The sequence below is a fragment of the Aythya ferina genome (genome assembly GCF_964211825.1).
Source record: "Aythya ferina genome assembly, chromosome: 2".
Taxonomy (NCBI): domain Eukaryota; kingdom Metazoa; phylum Chordata; class Aves; order Anseriformes; family Anatidae; genus Aythya; species Aythya ferina.
In genome coordinates, this window is record NC_140297.1 from 44,582,563 (window position 1) to 44,606,541 (window position 23,979).

The 23,979-nt window shown below is 45.2% G+C and overlaps 2 protein-coding genes and 1 long non-coding RNA gene across 8 annotated transcripts in view; 2 read left to right on the forward strand and 1 right to left on the reverse strand.

Annotated features, from left to right (window-relative positions):
- Positions 1-10,140: 10,140 nt before the first annotated feature.
- Positions 10,141-15,527, forward strand: GGCT (gamma-glutamylcyclotransferase). The gene is made up of 4 exons (XM_084511711.1): positions 10,141-10,279; positions 11,403-11,548; positions 12,265-12,400; positions 14,126-15,527. Exons 1-4 carry the CDS (start codon positions 10,184-10,186, stop codon positions 14,273-14,275), a joined length of 528 nt encoding a protein of 175 aa, XP_084367837.1. The 5' UTR covers positions 10,141-10,183; the 3' UTR covers positions 14,276-15,527.
- LOC311433016 lies at positions 14,441-15,947 on the reverse strand. The gene is made up of 2 exons (XR_014690504.1): positions 15,520-15,947; positions 14,441-15,451 (listed from the first exon to the last, which is right to left on the reverse strand). It is a non-coding gene; the product is annotated as an uncharacterized lncRNA (long non-coding RNA).
- Positions 15,948-15,980: 33 nt separating this feature from the next.
- NOD1 (nucleotide binding oligomerization domain containing 1) overlaps positions 15,981-23,979 on the forward strand; it is a 30,010-nt gene continuing 22,011 nt past the window's right edge. For 2 of the 6 annotated variants that reach the window (XM_084511700.1, XM_084511704.1), the window contains exons 1-4: positions 16,354-17,409; positions 18,509-18,604; positions 21,169-21,507; positions 23,268-23,442. In XM_084511700.1, coding sequence (XP_084367826.1) covers positions 21,292-21,507; positions 23,268-23,442 — 391 coding nt within the window. In that variant the 5' untranslated portion in view covers positions 16,354-17,409; positions 18,509-18,604; positions 21,169-21,291. Of the gene's footprint in view, positions 16,054-16,352; positions 17,410-18,508; positions 18,605-21,168; positions 21,508-23,267; positions 23,443-23,979 lie in introns of those variants that run through there. The other 4 variants (XM_084511701.1, XR_014690502.1, XM_084511703.1 and 1 more) reach the window with 4 other exon arrangements.

Sequence of the window (23,979 nt, forward strand, 5' to 3'; positions counted from 1 at the left end):
GTGGTCATTCATTCCTTCCTCCCTGGCTCACAAGTTAGTTACAATGACTACTCATGTGTTAGACTTTCACTTGGTTTCATTAGGCTCTTATCACACGTGGCCAGGCCCCACCATTGCAGAACCAGCATTGAGCCAGAGCAGAGTTTAGGCGAAAGCCTCCTGATGCTTTCCTGATTCTTGAGCAATGCCTTGCAATTACAGCAAAACACTTTCATATCTACCCACAAAATCCCTTGGCCTGCTGCTAGCAATGGTCGTCCCATATTTACTGGGATTCAGAGGAAAATCTCTTGTCATCCCCTGCCAGGGAGTCCTCCCAAGGCAAGGGCTTGACCTTGTGATATAAGATGTAAGAGTGAATGACTTGTAGAGTCCATGCATTGTGGTGGTGTTATCTGAGGGCCTCCTTCCTCTTTTATGTTTATTCCCTTAAAAATGGAAAAATGACAAGAGTCAGAAGCATATGCCAAGACACCTTGAATAATGGCCAATACCCAAACCAGCCAGCAGCATATCACACCCAGATCTCTTGGATTAAAATATCCTCAACTTGATTTCTTTTTTCACTGGGTTCATTTTTTTTAACATTTTGCTAAAGCCTACTCTGTGTCTACATAGAGCTTTCTGATCTTTACATTAACATCCCTCATCAGTTGATGGGTTTTTGTTTTTATTTTTGTTTTGTTCTGTTTGCTTCTGTTTGTTTAATTCACAGAAATTCACTGAGGAATAGGGGGGCACCAGCTGGCTATCAGATAATTTTCCAGTCCTAGCAAAAACCAGGACAGGAGAGAAAAACGAAGGCAAATGAGAAGAGAGGAATCTGATCTGATTAAGGCACAAAGAAGCTCATGGTGCCTTCAAGAAGAATGGAATAAATTATCTGTTACGTTGATTTAATGGTCAAGAGATTATTAATCTTCAACAGTGTTTGCACAGCAAAGTGTTCATAAGGGGGAACATTTCTTGTCCTCTGGGGCACTGTCCTGCAAACACCACAGGAGCAAAAGTGACAGTAACACCACTTTGCGTGGCATGGGGTTTGAGTGGAAATGGAGACAAAGTCCAGATTTGGGCTTTAATTTCTTCCTCAGGAGAGTTTGGTTATAACCACATTTTCACATTAGCAAGCTATTTAAAGCATAAGAGAGAACAGCTCTCCTGCTTGGCTCCAGTATCTTAGTCTGTATTCCAGCCAGGGAGTGCCTGATAAAGGCTCAGTATTTTTCCATGAATTAGAATGCCTTAATTAGTAGGGATGGCTCATTTAAATTAGCTCTAGGAGTGCGTGCAGCCCTCGAGAGAGCTAAGAATAATGACTGTAGTTCATTCAGAACAGAGTGAGGGGATGCTCTGCTTTAGGAAAGACATTCAAGCAGGCAGACCAAGGCAACGTTGGACGTGCAGCGAGTCACCTACATGCATCGGGGTTGATTTTTATTGTTGTTGCTTTGTGTGAGTGTGTGTGGTGTTTGTTGGTTTGGTTTTTGGTTTGTGTTTTTGTTGTTGCTGTTGTTTTTCAGAAAGCACCTATTGGTTCTTTCTGGAGCTACAGTCACAATTTTTTCCCTATGACGTGATCCAAGCTGGATTTTTGCCCGGACAGAAAAGGTACTTCTGAAAACTCGGTTTGCTTAATGCAATCAGAGCTATAAAGTGCACCCCGCCTGTGTCTTTCCAGTGATGGCATATTGCATTTTCCCTAGCTCTGAGACAGGGGCATGAGCAGTTATTTCCACTACTGCCCTTCTTGCACCACACCGATGGCACCTGCCAAGCAGGTACCATCTTCTGCAGGAAGAACTTGTTCTGCAAACCAGGGCCATCTGCAGGAGCAGACAAATCTGCAGGTACTGCAACATGCCAGCAGACTGGCCTGTGGAAGGATTTTGACCCTCTAGGTACAAATCAAAAGTGGTCACTGATGGGTGAAACATTCCAGCTAAGCAAAATTGCCGGAGCCGGGATGGTCTTTGTCACTGGCACAAATAACAGCTGCTTCCAAACCCTCCACAGACAGCTATTGTAGCAATGGCAGCAATTTTTCATCCTCATACAGCTGCAGTTGGACATTTTTTGCAAGGCCACAACTTAGTTGCTTCTCCCTTGCACTGGCATGCATCCCTCACGTCAGCTGTGAAGCAGAGCCCAATGCCAGGGACTTGGACTTCTTGAAACTACTTCTTTTTTTCCTAGGAAATACCAATTTGAGATTAAGATACACACCACTCTGTCCTAACGGGAGCACAGGCTCAGCTTGATGTGCATGTAAGAGAAGATTCAGCTTGGTTCTGGAGACCACTGATCTGCTTTTCTCCAGTTGGGAGAAAACAACACCATAGGTGGAGTGTTATTTTTAGCTCCTGTCTTTTAAAATGGTGATCTGTTGAAAAACCTGATTGCTGCTAAAGACATCAGGAAGACCTCTTCAAGCAAACAATTACACAATTAGAACAGAAGATATTAAAATAAGGCTTCTGCGATGCCATGGGATTGATTTAAGAGGGTTGCAGGAAGCTGAGCCCTGCTGTTCCATGATTGGTGTCCCTGAGAAAACCCAGTAAGGGACCATAACAAAACCACATAATGGAATTGTTTGTGAAATGTCAGTGGCTCTGGGGGTTTGCAATTCAACATTCAACATCTTTATTCATGATCTGAGAAAACAAAAAGGAAAGAGCATGGAGGATAAACCAGAAGGGCCCCCAGCTGAAGAAGACACTGGCAATGTCAGGCTTGTTAAGCCCATGGGGAACTTGAATGGAAAAAGGTCTGATCAGACACCTCAAGCAAGACGTTGCAGCCTGTCTTAAAAATCAAGTCTACTGAGTCATCTGGGGTTAAAGGAAGGGCAGCAAGGGCCAGCAGAATTGGAGGAAAATTTGAGTTTGTTGATGTGATGTAGGGTCACATCAGAAGCCCACATGGTGCCCCAAAGCCCTCTGAACCTACCAGGTCCAGAAGATCTTTGCTTCTCAAACACCACTGCACCCAAACATCAGCCAAGACTGGAAAAACATGGGCTGAGGTGCAAATTGTGCCTTTCCCCCTGAAAAATGAGGGGGCACCTTGATTATGATTATGGCACCTTGGCACAAATCTTCCCCTGGGGCGACTGGTAAGGGCAGCTCTCGTGGTGACAAGCGGGGAGGAAATCCTGCTTTTTTCCATGAAAACCAAAGCGTGCTCAGGGTCCCAGAGCGCCTGTGGTGGCTGTGGCTCCAGAAAGTGCTGCATTCACTCACAATTGAACTGAGGACCCCGCTCCCTAGTACAGTCGCTTTCTTACACACCAAACTGTGTGCAGATGAGCCAGACCAGATGGGTTACGGAGCAGAAACCTTAGGCTTGAATACCATGGCCAGAACTGAAGGGTGACTGTTCAGTCCAGTCCAGATACGGACAAAATGAGTGATGCCTGGCTGTTCTGGCTTCTCCTACAAACTACACTTAGCCACACAGCTGCTCTGTATTCCCTGTGGAGCACGAGTGGCATCTGGTGGTCAGATCCCCCTAGCACTCATCACAAACAGATGAGTTATACACTCATATATATGATATATACACTATATGTATATAGTAACTACATCGTTACGCTTCTGCAAGTGGGAAGAGAGGAATGAGGACCTGTTCTATCTTGCTGAAGGCATTTTTTTCCAATTGCTTGGAAAAAATAATCATCAACATCAGGGCTTGCTATGAGAGTAGAGATAAAATAAACTTGTTTCCAATCAGCTACTGAATGTGCATCCCTAGAGATGCTTAGGGCCACACGTTTCTTGGAATAAAAATTTGTTATTCTCCTTCTGCCTGTTTATCAGACATTCGCTGCCCTGGCAGGACACGACTTCTGTAAGTCCCTGCACCCTGCAAACCCTGTGAATATTGGGTGTGCTCGGAGGCTGAATTTCTGCCAAGGGTGCTCCTCACAGCACTGACGTGTCTGGCAAGCAGAAGTTTTGGTGCAGAAGGGCTGTGTCTGAAAGATGAATAGGAAAACAAGCCCACGCAAAGCACTGAACATAAGACAGCCTGGGTTTGGATTCTTATCTTGCAGGTGAGTGATTTTTTTACGGCTCATTAGAGAACAGAGACTGAGGGGTTGTCCCCTTAGCTCTGATAAACATGAACTCCTCCTGGAAGGTTTTCTGCAGCTGGGCCACGGTCTCCCTCCTTTGCTGCATAAGAGTGACTGTCCTCAAGCTGCTGCCTTTCCCTGTCTGAAACCTACTTTTTGCCTTGCTGTCCCCTTTCCTAAAACTCATCGAAACATGGAGTCACTGAGAGTGATTGGTACCTCTCTGCAGGTTTGGTAGGAATTGCCCAAAAGTCACTAGGATGGACATTGTGAAAGTGAAGAAAGGGTGACATAATGTGAACACCACAATTGATTTTAATGACGAGTGAGATCTGTGGGTGCAGCTTGTGGGTGGCTTCTCTGCCTTTTTTACCCAAGAAGCCCCTGAGGGATCAGAAATGTGATACTCCTTGATGCATCTCTGCTGTATCCTGGAAGGCTCATCTGGTGAAGGAAGCAGAGTGTTAGCACCCTTCCCTCCAGCAGGCTTGCTCTCCTGCCCTGCTTGAAGGCTTGCATACCTGATGCAGTAGAGGAAAGAGGTAAGTGAGGGTAAAGAGGTAAAGAAAGAGGTAAAGAGGGTAAATGCAACTGAGACAGACAGGGTCTTGCTGTGCTCCTAGCCTACAGAACGTAAAAGGATGAGAAGAAAGCAAACACACACTGTAAATAACAATAAATAGTAAATATAATAAAAATCATAAATGAAATGGACATTAAATAGCAGGGCTGCCTAAAGACAGCAGAACAGAGCCCTTTCATTCACCGCTCTTCATTCAACAGTCATCTCACTCATGGGAAAAAAAAATCTCAGGTACTCAACAGGCTGCAGAGACAACCTGCTGGGTGTTTGGTGAGATGAAGTCTCAGCTGGAGAAGGACAGCGATGTGAACTGGTCCTCTGAAGGGACAGCCACGTCTGCGGTGGGAGATGCCCAGCACCACAGAAATGTCATGCTAACAAAATCCTCCTTGATGCAGGAAAACCACAGGACTTCAGTAAGAATGGAAACTATCTTGACAAAATCTCATGTAACCATTTGCTTTGTCTCACTAGAGAATTGTTTTCATTCAAAGCAGCTTTACAACGAGAGAAGTAAAACAATTGGTAACAGGAGAAAAGCCAGATTTTGAATTTATTTGCCCAAAGATGAGCAGAAATTCAACTTCAGGCGGTTCCCACTGTACACTTGTACACAAGGGATAAAAATTAGGCTCCAGGTACAGCCTGCACAGCAAACCCCAGCATTCTTCCTTTGAAATCTGAGGTAATGTTTGGCAAGATTTTCAAACCGGTTGCTGAAGTCACACCTGCAAGCGCCTGCAGTCCTGTGAGTGGAGCAGAGGCACTCACGAGCCAAACCGACTCCAGCCAGCTGCACGCTGTGACTGTGCCCACCGGGATCTGTTTGCAAAAGCTCCCTCCCCCTTTTCACGTCTCCAGATTTCATGCACGTCAAGTTGTTAGCATTTTTCTTTTTACATAGATCCCATATGTCTTGCCCCTACAAGAGTTAGAAGGGACTCGAGGAGCTCGTCACGGTCCGTCTGCACAAACCTGGGTCGCAGGAGGTCCACACTAAAGCAAGGCAGAGATTCACATCCTCCTCTTCCCAATGTCTGATTAGGAGCGGGGAGTTGCATAGCTCTCCTTTCCCCGTCCACCTTCCTCAACCCCAAAAGGCACAGACCATGCAGAGACATCTCAGGACCACATTGAAGGTGAAGCAGCCAGGGAGACCTCCAGGCTGCCTCAGAAAGGGCCCCAAACTCACTTTGGCATCATCCCGAGCTAAAAAAAAAAAAAAAAAAGGCAGGTGGATACATGCACAGACACAAGCGCTTTAACAGCTCATCTCTCCTAAATGACTGCACGTGCTATTTGCAGAAACATGTGAAAACAGAACTGCAAAATGAATGATGGATGTTCCCCCTGGTCAGAGCCCCGTGGGCCAGGGGCTGTTCTGTTGGAGAGGGCAGAGTGGGAGGCTGGCTTTGCACAGGATTTCGTGGTCCCTGCTTTGTAGGGAAAGAAGAAGCGCAGCAACACCACAGCACGTTGTGAAGTGGTTTGCATTCATCTGCATGAATGTGAAATCTCTGCGGACCCCCAGACCTTGCACGCTGCATCAAGAAGCTACCATCAGCTGCAACCGTCTCACTACCATTTCCACAAAATACTAATTGCAGAGCACGTCCTGCTAGGGCTCCATGGGGAGAAGGAGAGAAAAGCCATGGGGAGGACTGTACAAGTGGCTCATTTGCATCGGTTGCCCTTATTATTCCTCCAAGTGCTTTCTTTTTCTTGGGTATTAATTAAAGCTCATGCAGTGACAGGGAGGGAGGCACACTGAATGACTGCCATGTTCTTCAGCAGGTTTAACTCATCCCACTACAAAACCTTTTTTCCAGATCCCGAAATCCTATGTGGGATATGAGACTGCTGAGGAATAAACTGTGTCTAGGGATAAAACACGATGGGAAAAAAAAAAAAAAAAAGGTTTTCATTGCACAAATGACCCTGCTGAAGTACCCCTGGGACAATGCACAAACCACAGTGTGCATCCAGAGCTTTCCCTGTGCCCAGCCCTTGGGAGCCTCCCAAAAACGAGGCGTGCTGCTGACTGCTTACTGGGCACAGGTTTTGTGTCTGCAGCAAAGGGAAACAATGGCGCCCAACTGTTTGGGGCCTCTGACAGGTTAACACAGGGCTCATGTCAGCTGCTCTGACAGCACTGGCAATGATTTACCTTCCAAAAGCAGGGTTTATTTTAATGCCCTGCTCTCCATGAGGTCTTGAACCAGCTAGAACTGCAAAATGTAGCACAACCGTCAGAGCCCTGAAGGCTTCTCTCAAATTCTGACAGGAAAAGGCCTTCCACCCATCTCCATTTTTTTGTGTTTTTTGTTATTTTTTGTCAGTTGGGAACATGGTTTCAAGCCAAGGTCTGCCCGTAGTGCCCAAGCATTCAATGTATGCACTGCCATGGTTTGGATGTACCTCAGTGGGAAGGGTGCAGTTATGAGGCTGCACCTCGAGTACTGTGTTCAGCTTTGGGCCCCTCACTACAAGAACAACATCGAGGCCCTGGAGCATGTCCAGAGAAAGGCTACAAAGCTGGTGAAGGGCCTGGAGCACAAGTCCTGTGAGGAGTGGCTGAGGGAACTGGGGTTGTTCGGTCTGGAGGAGGCTCAGGGGAGACCTTATTGCTCTCTGCAACTACCTGAAGGGAAGGTGTGGGGAGCTGGGGGGCGGCCTCTTCTCACAGGTGACAAGTGATAGGACTAGAGGGAATGGCCTCAAGTTGTGCCAGGGGAGGTTCAAGTTGGAAGTTAGGAGACATTTCTTCTCAGAAAGAGCAGCTAGGCATTGGGACAGGTTGCCCATGGAAGTGGCAGAGTCACTGTCCCTGGGGGTGTTTAACCTGGTTGGATGTGGTGCTCAGGGACATGGTTTGGTGGTGACATTGGTGGTAGGGGGGTGGTTGGACCAGATGATCTTGGAGGTCTTTTTCAACCTTCATGATTCTCTGATAGGCTTGCAAAGCTTTCCCTCCAGGCCTGGCTCCCTTTTCTCCTGTGCTGTCTCGCCATCAGCACGGCCACACTGCTGCTGAGTTGCACCCAGGCACCACCTCCTGGTGCTGTGGTGAGAAGATACAGAAAATGCAGAGACTAATTCCTAGGGAGCATGAACACTGTATCTGTGTGCTTGGATCAGCTAGGAAAACTTAGTTGTTGTGATGGTAGGCTTCAGCATTAACATCCCCTCTTTAAAGTGTGTTTTGCCTGCTAGGGAGGCCTAATTTCTACGAGCTGCTCAGTGCTCTGCATTAGGTGTTGGTGATCTCAGAGCAGACAGTGCACATTTGGGTGCTCTACCAATAATAATTTTAAGAAAGCTTTTAAGAAAAAAAAAAAGTTTTATTAAAAATTCATAAAAGTTTAAATTATTTTAAATATTAGGGGAGGGGGGTGGTCTTTAACACTCTGTTGGGAGATGAGGTTTGTATTTTCCAGCTAGTTTAAAACCAAAGCTTACCATGACTCTCATGGGGAAAAAGCACTGTCCCATACCCTCAGTGTTGGCCCTTCCAATTCAGCTCTGCCATCCGTCACCCTTATGAATAGCTGACAGGCTAAACGTGACGTTTCCATGCTGCTGTGGGCTGTGTGCGGGGGAAGAAATGGGCTTCACAAGTGCAAATTGATCGACTCATTCAATTAATTAAAAATTAAACACTATAAATCTAGGGTTTACTTCAATAGCATCAGAATTAGCAGTATGTTATATCTAAAATAGGCAAGATCAACTTTTACCATGCACAACAGAACCCTGCTCCTGCCACTGCTCCTTCACTCTAGAGAAGGCTCAATATTCATTACATACTGTAAAAAACTGGAAACCTCAATAGACCTCTTTGGAAATACCTTCCTGAGTGATTAAATACTTAGAATTGCATGTGGCAGTGTTTTAAATTGATTTTCCCTCTGTATGTTTGACTGTAATTTTGCTAACTGCGCACAAATCCAGCCAAAAGCTCGGGGACAGCCTCCTCGTTTTGTCAGTCATCTGACTTCATTTGTAACTCTCATGCCTAGATTTGAATAGCATTAAAAAGAACACAAGATTTAGGAGAAAACTGTTTCTTTTTGTTCAAAAATATATGTGCTATTTGAATAAAAAATCATTGGAACTGCTGTTGAAAAACTAGGTGTTGGGGAAATAGCATTTTTGTACAGAATTTCAGGTTCCAATAATCTAAAAAGTGTTATGAAAGACTCCTTGTTAAAAAGTGTTATGAAAGGCTGGTGTTTTTTTGTTTTTTGAACATCATTTTGAGATTAAAAAGTGAAAATTGCTACATGCATCACTACAATTCCTACACTATTCCTACACTATTCCTACACAAAACCTTAGGGGTTGTTCAGCAAGCACTAGTGTGTGGGGAACCTGGTGTCCTCCAGGGACGCTCCCCGAGGCAGAACTATGGGGTGGATGAAGCCAGGAGGCTCACAGCAAGCTCTTCCACTGGGATGTGTGCTGTCCCACAGCTGCGCTCACACAGCAGCCTTTTCTGAAGGACAGGTATCACAGCCATCTCTGCCTGTTTTCTTGAAACCCAGCAGAAAGTTAGTGACTTCGAAACCGCTTTGCTTTCTGTCATGTCTGGTTGAAATCAGCATTCCTGATGCTACTGGCAGAAGACGGAGGCAGGTATCTCTATGCAGAGTTCAGAGTAAGCAGGGACACCTCCCAGCAGACCAGGTTGCCCAAAACCCCATCCAACCTGGCCTCGAACACCTCCAGGGATGGGGCACCCACAGCTTCACTGGGCAGCCTGTGCCAGTGCCTCACCACCCTCAGAGTGAAGATTTTTTTTTTTTTTTTTTTTTTTCTGGTATCTAATCTAAACATACCCTCTTTTAGTTTAAAGCCATTACCCCTCATCCTATCCCTACACCCCCTGACAGAGTCCCTCCCCAGCTGTCCTGTAGCCCCCTTTAGGCACTGGAAGACCACTATAGGATCTCCCTGAAGCCTTCTCTTCTCCAGGCTGAACAACCCCAACGCCCTCAGCCTGTCCATATAGGAGAGCAGCTCCAGCTCTGAGCACCCCTGTGCCCTCCTCCGGACTTGTCATAGTTAAGCCCACGTCCTTCTTGTGCCGGGACCCCAGAGCCGAACGCAGCGCTCTAAGGCGACTTATCCCTATTTAATACTGCTTAGGGGAAAACAATAAATAAATAAAATAAATGGAAAACTGCTGGACAGGAAGGCTCAGAACCACGCTTTTCGTTTAATGCATTTAATGAGGAATTGCAATTTTTACAATGACCCCTGTAGCCCCCCCCCCTTCCCTCCCTCCCTCCCCAGCACCGCCCCAAAATGGCGGCGCCCCCCCCCCGCATCCCCTCCCCTCCCAACCCACGGCGACGTCACCCCCGCGCGGGCGGGCAGCCAATAGCAGGGCCGGGCTGCGCGGGGGTGGGCGTGGCCAAAGTAAAAAACGGGCGTGGCCAAGGCGAAAAACGGGCGTGGTTAGGGCGGGGAAATGGGCGTGGCCGGCGGGGCGGGGGGAGGGGGAGCGTCCCGCGGGCGCGATGGAGGCGCTGTACTTCGCCTATGGCAGCAACCTGCTGCGGGAGCGCCTGCTGCTCGGCTCCGCCGCCGCGCCCTGCGGCACCGCCAGGCTGCCGGTGCGGGGGGACGGCTGGGGGGTCTGGGGAGGGGTCTGGGGGTGTTGGGGTGGGCTGCCCAGGGTGGAGGCAGCATCGCTGGAGGTGTTGAAAAGAGGTTTAGGTGTAGAGCTGGGTGGTGTGGGTTAGTGGAGGGCTGGTTGGTGTTGGGTCAGGGGTTGGATACTGTAGTCTTGGTGGTTGGAGGCTTAATAACGTGAAAATAGACTGCAAAGCCTCCGTTTGTTTTTTTTTTTGTAAGCCTCCAGTTGCTCAATTTCTGCAGCCTTTTCCCGTATGTGTTAGGGCAGGTCACAAGAAGGTAACATGTCAGAAAGCAAATATGTTAATGTATGCAGGAGGCGTGTGTTTCAAATCAAAGTTTTTCTTACAGCTTAAAAAGGGGATGAACAGAAGTAAGCAAAGCTGTGAGGTTTTGTAGTTGTATTATTATTATTATTATTTTGTTTGGTTTTATAATGACTTCTGCCTTTGCCAGCTTTTTGGTTTGTTGTTGTTATCGATCAGGTAGTCTTCCTTCAGGCTTTTTTCTTCCCCTCCTCTACAGCTAGTGAAAGGTGTACAAGTTGGAAAGGAAACTGGGCCTCTCTGAAGTCAGACATGAAATTATACTGGAAAAATGCAAGAACAAGTTACTGTATTTTGCCTGTATGATAATATTTGGTATTGCTTATATGAAAAAGAAATACTTGATTTTGAAAGCAATGTTTTGACTTGCAGCACTTGAATAAGCTTACTGAAAGAGGCATATACCTTGACTTAAAAATACCCAAAAGTGTTCCAGTTGAGCGAGGAGATGGCATATAACACTGGAAAATACACAGGATGGTATTGTGTGCCTGGGCACTTCTATTAGCATGTGAGGAAAAGGCTTACCATTTTGGAGGCTTATCATCACCATTTTCCTGGACCTGTCATGGTAGCATTTACATCTTAGAACAGCACCAAAACCTCATGAGCTGAAGCTGGATCAGATCCTGGCTGCGTGACTCTGAGTTCTTCCTTCTATGGCTCCAGCTGACTTCTTGTAGGCTCTGCCGTAGGTGCCCCCTTCTTGTCAAGGATAGCCACCAACCCGTATCATAAGTGGAAATTGATTTTTCTGCATTGGTTTCATTTGCAGGACTTTAAGCTTGATTTTGGCCATCATCAAGGCAGGACAAGTCCCGTCTGGCATGGAGGTACAGCTACCATTGTTCAGAGCCCTGGAGACGAAGTATGGGGAGTAGTGTGGAAAATGAACACTAGCAATTTAAGTTCACTGGATAAGTAGGTGACTTAACTTTGCTGTTTTCTGTTACTTTAGAGAGCAGTTCAAAAGTAGTAGTGTTGTTTGTTTGCTTGCTTTTTGTAAAAAGCAGGGTGGAAGCTTTTGCTGGGATCAAGAAGACACAGGATTTTAATATGTGAATTTCTCTCTATAATGCATTTATCAGCTTCTAAAATATTTGAGATTAAAAGTGCCTTGTTTTCAAGCAAAAGCTAATTTAGTGTTTTTTGTTTTTTCATTTTGCTTTTGTTTTTTCCTTTTGTAATGATAGTAGAATCATAGGCTATCCCAAGCTGGAAGGATTCCACAAGGATCATCGAGTCCAACTCCTGGCTCCACACAGGAGTACTTATTAATTCTGATAACCTTGGTTGGATTTCTTGTGTAGATTACAAGACTTGCACAGTACCTAATTCACAAGCGGTACTCTCTGGTCTTGCAAGTTAGCTGCTGGTCATCTTTCTTACATTGCTGAAATGGTGAATTCAATTTTAGAAGCTTATTTTTGGCTGTGAAAGCAGTTAGCACAAAAAGTACCAGAATATGTTTTGCTTTAATTATTTTTCTGTAAGTCATTTAACCATGAAGATGAGTGTTCTGCCCTGAATTCTGTTATGTTAAATGTACAGGTTTAATTGCACAGTTTGAAAGATGTAAGATGCCTTTTACCCGTGCCTCAATTATTGACCGTGAAAGGAATATATGTCCTTTGCAGGCAAGAGGGAGTTGCAGATGGAATTTATGTCCCAATAGAAGTTAACGTCCACACTCCAGCAGGAAAGGTTCTGACCTGCCGAAGCTACCAGATGAGGGACTACGTCCGTGGTCCCCCTTCTCCCCAGTATAAAAAGGTAGGTGTTGCGTCTGGAGAGAATGAACAGAAACACGTAATGCAGTACTTCTGGCCTGTTTAATAAGGACCTTATTTTCGGTAGATAAAAGGCATGAGTAATTCTAATGTAGAGGTGTAACTTCATCCTTGTGCAATCTACTAGTGTAATGATGCTTGCTTACTGAGGACTGCCAGCTCGTAAAGATCCACTAAATCAGTTTTATTTTCTGCTTTAGTTCTGCTACACATGAAGCCTCTGTTTAACTCATGAATTAGTTATGACTGACACCAGGATTTCTGAAGGATGCCAGCTCCTTTCCATACATGCAGCAATTCTCTGTTTGGGAATGAAAAATTAATGCACTCCACTGAAAGGACAGAGGGAAGCTTCTGTGGGGAGCATACAGCACCTGGCTTGTAGTCCTAAGGACATGGGTTATTCCTATTGCCTTATAAATTATCTTACTATCTTCAAATGCACGAGTCCACCTGCCTCTTTTTACCAGATCAGTAGATTCACAGGATCTCTAGCACCACTGTAAGGCACTGCAGGGTTCTCACTTGACAGCTGGGGAGGCAGAAGTGTTTCAACACCGTTCTGCAACTCACTGACTCTGTAGAGACACACACGGCCCAGTCACGGAGCAGGCCTGACCTGCTTAGCCTGTGAGATCTGATGCAGGACTAGCCTCAGGTGGCACGGCTGCGTGTCTGGAACTGTGAATTATGCAGTTACTAGCAACTGCAGGCAGACATCGCTGTAACAGGTTGGCCAAAAGCAAAGAAACGGGGCTTGAGCCTGTGAAATCCCATGTTCCTCTCTCAGCTCCCACAAATCAGCTTCCAGGAGCATAGTGAAGGCTTGCTGCTGCAGGATTTCTTAAGAGAAAGCTTGCTTAGAAAGCAAGCTTTGCTGCTTCCTGTCAAAACAGATCTTTAGGGTTTTTCAAGGAATTAGTACGTGGAAACTGCTGCTGCATGTGAGCTCTCACTAGGATGCCGTGAGAGCAGACTTCCAATATTGGCAACTTTATCTAGTTAAACATTCTCTCCCGCTGTTGCCAGCGTTGGTTTGTAGTTCTCTTTTTCTCCCCCCACCCTGCCCTGGGTTATTTGTTTAACCTAAGTTAACCAGACAAGAGGTCTAAAAATTTAGTACAGGTATCTGTACACAATGAGCTACATTCATCTACTGCAAGGTACTTTTTGTGGCAAAGTTTATCCCTTCCAGACACCACATCCTTGCATTTCCTGGTTGTTGAATGTGTGAAAGAATATTTACACTGGTGTCAGCTTTTAAAGTCTCTGTATTTATCTTTCTTCGTTTCTATTTGGCAACTTGCTAGTGCTTCTTTCAAGCCTTGGCTCCTACAGCCTCCTCTTTTCCTCTCCCTGTCACTTAGGTTCTCTTGCACTAAAACTTGAGGGTTTGGGGTATGTAGAAGGAAAGCTGCAGTAACAAACTCTAAGGAATCTGTTTTCACTAAGCTAAGTATCTGTTTCTATTACTCCTATAACCTGTTTAGGTATTCACTGTTGTGCTTTGGATTTGATCCGAATGACTGAATTGGCAAGTTAATTGTGTCTGGGGCACTTTGGCAGCATTTCAAAATCTTAGGGGTCTCCCTTGGTGGTACCTGTTTTTCTCTTGGTCCTTTCTGTATGACTAAATGTTTGGAGGGATCTATCCCTCCTAACATTATTATTGACTCTTTTTTTTTTTTTTTTCCCCTTTTGACTATAGGTTATCTGCATGGGTGCGAAACAGAACGGCTTGCCAACTGAATATCAAAAGAAATTAGAAGCTATTGAAACTAATAACTATGCAGGACCAGTACCAATCTTTGAAGAAATTGAAGCTGCTCTTAAAGCAAGTAAAGCAAATTTTGCATAGAATACCTCTGCACTTGCTTGGCCATTCACCTTGATTTGGATCCTTCTTCTCACTGTGCTGATCAGCGGTTTCTTTGTTTATCAAGAAAATCTGAGTTTGCTGTGCATCTACAGGAAGCTGTTAGACATAATTTGCCATCTGAAGACAAACTGATAACTTCTTTGCTTTGTATGTATAGCTTAAGTACACGCTGAAGCTTTTGCAGACTTGTAAATTATCTTTCTGTAACTCTCATGGAGCTCTGCACACAAACTTACACTATGTTTACAGACTTTTTTAAAAGAAAAAGGTCATCTTCCTAGGTTTTGGCATCTGTTACCTTCTAAGGAATAAGGGCTGCGGGATCAGGCCCTTTGTTCTTAAATTACCAAGAATTTCAAAGACTTACTAGAGTGTAAGGTAGACTCAACGCTAAAGCAATACTAAACTTTTTTTCTTCGCTGCTTCTTGTAATGGTCTTAAAGCCCAACCTGTCTGAAGCTGTGGAGTCCCCATTTACATAGGTAAAAATATTCCTCTTCTATTAACTAGCTCCATGTTTTTAAGTGTTAGCCTGAAAGGCAACGCAGGCCTGAAGATTGCATTCAGTAGAGAAACTTATTCAAAGTAGAACAGCCTCCCTCTTTCTATAGCTGATAATCAGCATAGGTGTACTAGTGAAGTACAACCAGCAGATTTTAAAGAAAACATTTTAGATATTCGAGGTTTTAAAAATTACTTTAACTGTCTTGGTACTTTTCTAGGATTTGGTCTAAAGTCCAGAGAAATCAGCAAGACTTCTGTGAACTCATCTTAGCATGTTTTGTCTGTTAAATCACAGATTAACAGACTCAGCCTTTTTTTCCACAGCTGTGACAATTTCCTACAAAACTGGAAGCACTTGTAAGGTTTACAGTACTTACCAATCTTTACGGTACTTGGCAACCCCTATAGTTAGTCTTGGGGGACAGGGAAAAACAGACAACCTGGAACATGTGAAACAACTGAACTTTGGTTTATTTTCTGTACTGTAAGGTATATCCAGTGTCACTGTGTGACTGCTTAGATGGAGAAATGAGAAAGTAATAAACTTACCATGTCTTCTCTGCATATTTTGTCTTCTGTAAACTTCTGCCAGGGATCTATAGTTACTGTCGTCATGTCATATGTCTGTTCCTGGAGTTGGGCACCACAACTCTAAAGCAAAACATGATACTTTCTATATTAGCACAATCTGAGATTGGAGTAAATAAAATTGCAATTACCAAACCTCTCCCATGCCTATTCAATGCGTGCTTCAAGAATGTGTCACTTACATAAGCTGGAGCTGACGATGTGGAACTGTACCTGACAATTTCATTCTCTTTGCACTTTTAATAAGTGAAAATGCAGTATTAAGAGGTAAAAGCGTATGAAGCTCAGCTCCTCGATGCCACAACCACTTGTTCTACTGTGTCCTCACCAGGCTCCTTGGGCACTTTTGAGGGGGTATTTTACTGTTGCAAGAAGCAAAGGGAAAGTAAACACCTGGAGGGAGTTAGGAGGGATACTTTATGCCTGCTGCTGAGGAAAAGGGGGAACTTGGGGGGACGGTGAAAGCCTCCTCCCTCCCTGAGAAGCCAGCGGGAGGCACGGCGATGGCTGTGAGGGAGAAGCAGCCTCCGGCCATGGCCGTGCGGGGAGGAGCCGCTTCTGGCCGGGGAGGGGGCACCGTGTGCGGGGCGGGAGCCGCCTCAGGCGGGCCGGGGGCGGGGGAAGCACCGCTCCTCCCTGCCTGCCCTCCGTCCCGGCTCGCCGTGGTGAGTGCAGGGGACGGAGAGGGGAAAGGGGGCTCGGCGCCGCCGGCGGCATCGCTCCCTCCCCGCGCCCCCTGTGGGGGCGGCCGCCATGTCGCGGCGGGTGATGGGGGGCGGCGCAGGGGAGGGAGGGGGGATAATTAGAAAGCTTTTTGCTTGCCGCAGAGCTGCCCGAAGGGCTGTGAGTCCCGCTGACTCACACGGGAGTCGTTTAGGCCTCGCTGTTTTGCCCAGTTGAGGCAAAAATAAGCTTAAAAACGAGCGGGGGAGGTGGGAGCTGCTCGCAGGAGGATGTGGGGGGGTCTGCCACGCCCGCACCTTGGTGTCGGAGCACCCGCAGTGTCCTGCCAAATCGTGCCTCCTTCTTGTTTATTAAATCTTTTTCCTGAAACATGCCATAAAGGAGTTTTCAGGGAGCCCCATAGCATCTTTTTTGGAAGGACTTGGTACCAGGGACTCCAAGCCTGGTAGCTAAAGCTCCATTTGTTTAAAAGTGTGCTGTTGGGAAATGCAGCAGCAAAACTCGTGAAGGATATAAATATTTCTTTAAAAGCCTCTGCCTTTTAAGCAAAAGCTTGTCAGGTTACCAGATGGAGTTAGAAATTATTTCTTACGTGTTCTTTATTACCTGTTGCTCTTCAAACAACTAGAAGGGGCAATAAAAGCTTACACTAATAAGTCAAAGCGTAAAGGGGGGGGGGGGGGAAATCACTGAAAGGTGCTGATCTCAGTGACCCCAAAACCACAAGAATTGTAATGGATTTACACTAGTGTGATGTTAATGTATGGCTCCCAGGACATGTATTGATATTCTGTAGCATTGATTATGATAGTTGTAAATGGGAGTATGATTAATGGGTTTTAACTCATGGATACAGATTATCATTTTAAGATCAGTACAGGGACTCTCTGCAACCTCCAGAAATGCACCATTTGTGCTATAAAAATAAAGGGTGTTTTTCCTTACCTCTGGGAAATAAATGAATTACATCACTTCTTGTCAAAACATGCAGACTTTCCATGTAGTATACATGCCCATTTGCTTCTAACATCTGCACGGTTTTACTGTTCTCGTACCCCGTAAAATAGTTAAGCTTCTTTTAAAGGTGAGGTTTCAATCAGAAACAACTCTGAAATTAACGCTGTGTGGAAATAAGTTCTTGTGTATTTGCTATGTTCAAAAAAGTTATGACACGGATGAAATAAGATGTGGATAAGCAGTCTGTTTTCTGTTTCTCCCAGTGGTAGCAAGTACTTGAGTTTGGACTGGCCTGACTGAGTCAAGATTACAGCAATTAATGAAAAAGCATGCCAGGATCTCCAGTTCTCCCTTTGCTGTAACGACCCTGCACTGGGATGGTGAGCACTGTAGGACAGCTTTTCTCAGGAGACAAAGCTGACTCGAAGACTCAAAGGGCTCAGATTTTCTTGTGAAAGGGGGCACTGTTTTCGTAGAGCCACCTCCTAAGAGTAACCACACTTTGAATACTACAAAATAGTCGTTTTGATAACTACAGAAGAAACTTTCTATTGACTGAGTTTTCAGCTCTTTAGAAATACACTTGTCTGGTCTTAAATTAGCTGCTTCGAAGGACAGCTCCTAATTAATTTGTTCCTTGTATTGTCTTTGCTGCTTCTTCCTACACAATCTCCTTGGGAGCAGCGAGCTCAATAAGGAGTTAATTATTAAGTTTACCCAAATGCAGAATTCTTTTTAGATACTCTTTAAGACCCTTCAGCCCCTCTATACACAGCATTTACATTGAGTAAGACCTTTTTGTGATAAATGTTGCTCCTACCAGTAAAACAGAGTATTCTTCGCTGCCAGAGGACTTGCGGCACTGGAAATTGAACAGGCACAGCGGTTTTGTTAGAAGGAAAGCAGGCAATCTTCGAGAAAAGAGGATATGAGAAGGGCAGGGCCAGGAAATATAACTATATATGCTTGTGCAATGCCGAGAGTTTAAACAGAGGGAAGTCAGAAGAGCCACTAAATAAAAGTGCCAATACCTTTTCTCGGAAGCTATCGGCACTGCTGCAGGTTATTGACATAAAACTTTGCTGTGAGCACTGATACTTCTGCTGTATCTCTTACTATGACGAATTTCATTTCCCTTTTTCATTTCCCTCTTTATTCCTGGCCTGATCCCCATCTTGCTTCCTCTTTGTTACTCTCAGTTTTGCAGGCCTGTGATAAGCAGCCCTTGCTAGTGTTGCTGTTGCTTCTCACATCGCTTCAGTCCCCACTGATGCTTCATTTGGCCAAGACTGTCTTCTGTCTCATTTGCTTTTGCAATTGATGGGTGAGCACTCTGCTCTCTGGCTCCTTTTAATTCCTGATAGTCTGTTTTCTGTCCTCTCCACTCGGCTGAAGCTGTTCTCAAAGAGGCTCACTTAATTTCCTCTACAGCATCATTGGCAGCCTCTCGAGTAAACCTTTATTTTTTCTTTTTCCCAGCAGGAACAAGAAGCCCATTCTGTTCCCAGATATGAAGCTTTGCCCCATATGTGTCTGTCTCCTTGTCCCCCTATACCAGGCTCCTGCTTTGCCCAGGTATCACTGTTCTTGCCTCTCTCCCTTCCTTCTTAGGTGGTCTGCTGGTTCAGGTGCTTTACAGAGCAGGCAAATCTTTCTGTTCCTCCCCATGTGTGTGCCCTTTGTACAAACCTCACTGCTCATCTTCAGCTGTTGCTGTTAGCATCTCTGTTAGATCTCTCTTTATCGTAACTTAGTGATACCTTAAAAAGGACTGTAAGAAGCTCAGGGTGGCTTTTAGAAACGATTTCATTCATTAGGCCTTTCAGAAATGGAATGGCTGTTAAATGAGGCAGCAGTTCTCAACAGAGGATGTTTTTAGACCTTAGTGCACGGAGGTGCCCCCACATGAATGTATGCCTCAGCCTTTTCTTCCAGCATCCCCACGACTGATGCATGGGAATTGGATCCAGCAGCTGGAGTGCCTGAGATAAGAAAGAAAACATTGTACATGCTCTGTGGTCTAGCAAGTGGTTGCTTTCAACATAGATTTCTAAGCCACATAAGCGTTTACCTTTAAACATGCTAGCTGTGTAAGCCAGCATTATAAAGCTAACAGAACCTTGTAAGGGGAGACTCAGTATGTTGTAACCCTGTGATCCATCACTCAAAGAGGCCATTGTAAAGCACCGTGGAAGCTGGGACTCTTTCCAGAAGGAGACGATAGACTTGCAGATAAGTCTGATACCTCATAGTGTCAGCACGTTGGTCTCCTGCTTCAAAAACCTGAAGCTAGCAAAGCAAAACTGTGCATGTCCGAGTCCTGTGGAGAGTTTTTCTGAAAAACTAAGCACATTCCCACACTGACAAGGACCTGTAGGTGCTGCTGCACCTAAACCAGCTACTGTAAAACATTTATGTGTTTGCTTTAGTCTGGGTAGGACCCGAAGTTTCCTCATGTAGCCGATCCACTTTGTTACAAACATGCAGGTACCTGCCTTGCTATTAGCTGCCTGTGCCAGGAGATAGGGCTGTTCTAACTTCAGGCGCTCAGCTCTTCATCTGACGTGACATTTTCTTTGTCTGGGGATGGTGGAAATTTTCCATTTTTCTTATAAAAGATACCGGTGAAAGTTACTGTTTTCTCCAATACTGAATATCTTTTTTTTTTTTCTTTTTTTTCTTTCTTTTTTTTTTAATCCTGAAGTTAATATTACTACAGAAAATATCACTGAGTACGTCATTGTGCGCGGATTTAATATTGCCAGCTGTATCTTCCCCGTTCTGCCTTTGTGCTTTTTCTCTCTTTCTCCCCTGCTGCTTGCCTTCACCTTAAATGCTTTTCTGAATCCTCTCGTTTCTCCACTGTCTTGCAGCATCCATATGCCAACCCCTTCCAACAGCAACCATGTTCTCTGCTGACATAGACTCACTCAAATGGGGGGCACGCATGTTTCAGACCATCTGAACTTTCCATGTTTTCCATGTTTTTGTCTTTTTTTTAAAAAAAACCCCTTCTTTATGGATGGATCTGAAAGAGTAAAGACAATATTTCTCTTTATTTTGTACCCGTGGCAGCACTTGGTCCAGTGTTACGGGCTCCTGGACGTTTGCCTTAGCCCTCCCAAACTAGGAAGAAAATGTGCTTTAGGATAAGGTGGTCCTAGAGCAACCAAAGCAAGCAGGAGATGTTGGGTGGGTGCAGTGGCTTGAAAGAAAAGTGCTAGTGTCTGTGTTGCCTGTGTTTTAGAGGCAACTCGATCTCTTTAACTTGCAAAAGCTCTGGAGGAAACGATGTTTTCAACATTTGTTTGGTCTCGGTGATGGAGTTCAGTTCTGAAATGAGTTTTCTTAAAGGAAGGGATGTGCCTGCGTGGCTCCTAGGCAGCGGGGTGACTCAGGAGTCAGCCACTCGATCCGCTGGGTCATGCGCGTGGTGCACTGCAGGGCTGATCTGTCTGAGCAGATGCAGTCACTCACTCGTGGTCGGAAAGCCAGCTCACTGGGTCACGTCGCGTTTGGCTGAAAGAGCTCTGCCGTTTTGGGGTTGGCTGCGACCCCAGACAGTTGTGCCGGGGATGTGCTTTGCTTTCCTTCAGCCAGGGCTGTCGGAGAGTTCACAAAGCTTCACTTCTGAGGACAGTCGCCCTCCTGGCAAAATTTTACACAGAGGCTTTCGTTGCGACCGAAGACAAAGGGAATTGCTAGTAGAAATTAATTCCTCCTACAGAATTAATTGCTACGAAATAGAATTTGATTCCCCTTTATTTCCTTGTCGAGCTGCTTTTGGACAGATGCCCTGCTTTGTCTGTTGAAACACGAAAAGCTAATAAAAATATTCAATTATGCACGAGGAATGGGCAGTTAAAGCAGATGCAAGCGTTGTTGTTTGAGGCAAGCTGCACCGTAGTGTTTATATTACAGGGGAGACTGCCTGCAGCAGTTTTTGGTTTGTTTCTTTTCCAAAAGCTGAATAAATGTCTGGAAGTACATGAGGAAGATAACAGGGTGTGGGTTTTTTTTGGGATAAAGTTGTCAGTGGTGTTTTGCAGAGGCTGGAATTACTCTGTGATGGCTACCTGCAGGATGTATCTGCTCAGGATAATGTTTACATTGAGGCTCTGTGCAATTTACTTTTTCAGGCTCGGTAACGTGAAGGACAGATCGCCCGTTTCCCTGAAGCTAACCCCGAGCTGACTCCTCACTGCAGACCGCCAGCTTGCCGAAGATGAGGCTAGACGGAGCAGCTTCTTGCTGTCTCGACTATGGAAGGCCAACTTTGTGCTAACTGGGAGATTTCCGTGGAAAAACCTCCAGCAGCAAGCCCGCCGTCCTGCATTGCTTTGCTGAAGATCTACCGAGAGCTTCTGGTCAGTAAGATCCGAAACACGCAGTGTTTGATCGACAACTTGCTTTACAATGAGTACTTCTCCACCGAGGACGCCGAGATTGTTGTTCAGTTTCCAACTCAAGCAGACAAGGTATTGTTTTCATTTCACTAGCCAACCTGAACTTTCTGTTACTTTCTACTTTACTGTTGGGTTTTACGGGCTTGATGTCTTTCCCAATCTTTGTTATTTTGGAGACTCCCCACCCCGTTCCTTCTGGACAAGCATCTCCACCACATCTCTTTCCAGCCCTGCTGGCACTGCTCGTAAGCCTGCTGGCAGCTGCCAAAATGAGCAGGTTGGTAATTGCTGCTCTGTGTCCCCAGCTGCAGCTTTGTCCTCGGATAAAGAGGTGGCCACCGTGGCTGTCAGTGCAGCTTGCTGCACACGAGCCTTCATTATAATATAGAGTATTTTAAGGAAAATTTACTTTAGGAAATGTTTGGACGTGGTAAATGTTTGTGAAACTGATATATCCTGGCACGTTGGGGTTTGGAATTCATCTGTGGGCATCAGGAGGAAAAATTAATTCCTGTTCTTTTGATAGGAGAAAATCATCAGGTGTGCACAGTTGCTCTGTGAGTCGTGACCCAAAACAAACTCCTCATTCCCCGACCAGTTGTGCAGCTTCAGAATAGTGTCACAATTAGGGGCAGGCAAACCGTAAAGAATTCAGAGAGCTTGGACTTGCCTAACAGTGCAGATTTTCATAAAATAATCGTTCTTGCTGGCGAGCTGAGACGCTAACACAGTGCTCACTGTGTGCAAGGTCAAAGCTGAATAAATGCACACTGCACCATCATCCCCTTTTCTTTTTGTTCAGCATAATATACATGCTTGTTGTAACAAAGCTGAGGGGGAGGCTGTGCACCAGGACTCTAAGCAGAGACAGGGAGCAGGCCACAACAGTAAGTGAACTGGACTCTGTGGGAGCTTGTCTGGAAGGGTTAAAGTTGTTTTTCAGAGCACACAAAATGTCAAAAAAAATACCATGATTTTGCTGTGTCCCGTGTAACTCGCCCTGCTTTACTCACACAAGGCCATAGTCTCTAGAAACCCCTTGCTTGAACTGAATTCTTGATTCATTCTCAGCAAGAAGAGGATCCAAACATTTAAATTGAACCCCAAAAGGATTGCTCTGTCCTGAGGAGGATTCGGTACTGGGGTTGCCTTGTGCTGGTTGCACAGAGATCAGGCTCTGGTTTGCCTTTGGAAGGATTCACCTTGAGCTGCTCCAGACACTGTTTGGTAGCCATTAGCTTCAGTAACACTTGCAGGCAACAAGTAAATTGTACAGAGACAGCTTGCTGTAGTGAGTTGCTGTGCTAAAAGAAGGAATTGCAGGTTTTTTGGATCTGCATTAAGATCCAGAGAGAGATTCTGCCTGCCCCACTCTGGATCTAGCAGGATCCAGAGGTAAATCTAAAAGTGACCGGAATATCTACAAATAAGAGAAATTAACTTAGGGCACTGAGAAAACCCCTCCATCTTTTTTGTTTTAACCAGCCTAGGATTTAAAATATACTCAGCCAGGCTGAGCTAATCTTTTAGTTTCCATGTTGAGGAGAAGTATTTATCCACGTTGTTTGTTGTTTTTTTTTTTTTTTTAGCATATGATTTAGCTAAAAGTTGGGACCTTAATCTGCAGAGCTGACTTTCTTGCAACATCCCAATACAGACAGAAAGTGAGGGTTTTGATGGTTGAAATTCAGAGCTAGATTTTGAATTCAAGTTCTTCAAGCACCAGTTTTGATTTCAGGATCTTGTCCCAGTCCAAAAGGGATCCTAAAGCAGCCCAGCAGTACAACAGTCATCAGTATGCATCAACGATCTTCCACGTGTTGTTTCTTCAGGTTCGCAAAATCCTAGACTTGGTCCAAAGCAAGGGAGAAGAAGTTTCGGAATATTTCATCCGTGTCCTACAGAAAGTCACTGATGCTTACTATGAACTTCAGCCTTGGCTGGATGAAATAGCTTATGAGCCTTCGGAGAATATTTGTAGCAGACCTGTGGTAAATACAGATCCAGGTAAGGCCGTGCATCCATATCCCTTTCGTTAGGTCTGCCCCATACAAGAATTACTTTGCCAGTAAAGCTTCTGTTGCAATAAAAACCCAGTGCAACATTGCACAATAGCTAGGATTTTCATTTTCTGTGTCAGCCTAACAAAGATCTTTTGAGATGCCTGCTTTCTAAAGGACGTGCTTGCTGTTTGCAATAATAAAAATTACCAAACAAGTTAGGGAAGAGTGACCACCTACCCGATAGAAGTAACAGGTAGTATATAAACAGGGGGAAAAGGCAGATGCCAAAACCAATCTGTGACCAAAACCCTCTGCCTTTGCAGAGACAAATCTTTAACAAAGGTTCAAGGGCTTGACTTCGAGTCTCAGCTGAAAGACGGAAGCCTCGTAATGTAGTGCAGCGTCTTGGAGTCAGTACTGGTTTTCAGGAGATGGTGACTTACTCGTTACCTCTTTCATTAGCAAGGTCATTAGCAAATCTCTGATTTTTCCAAGAGACTAATGATGGTGGCCCAAATCCATAGCATCAGTCTGCCAAAGA

Excerpts from the sequence above, each read along its gene's own strand:
- GGCT (XM_084511711.1), top strand. The coding sequence starts at position 10,184 with ATGGAGGCGCTGTACTTCGCCTATGGCAGCAACCTGCTGCGGGAGCGC. Across the intron at positions 10,280-11,402 it reads GCGGCACCGCCAGGCTGCCG|GACTTTAAGCTTGATTTTGG; the intron begins GTGCGGGGGGAC and ends TTTCATTTGCAG. Across the intron at positions 11,549-12,264 it reads AATTTAAGTTCACTGGATAA|GCAAGAGGGAGTTGCAGATG; the intron begins GTAGGTGACTTA and ends TGTCCTTTGCAG.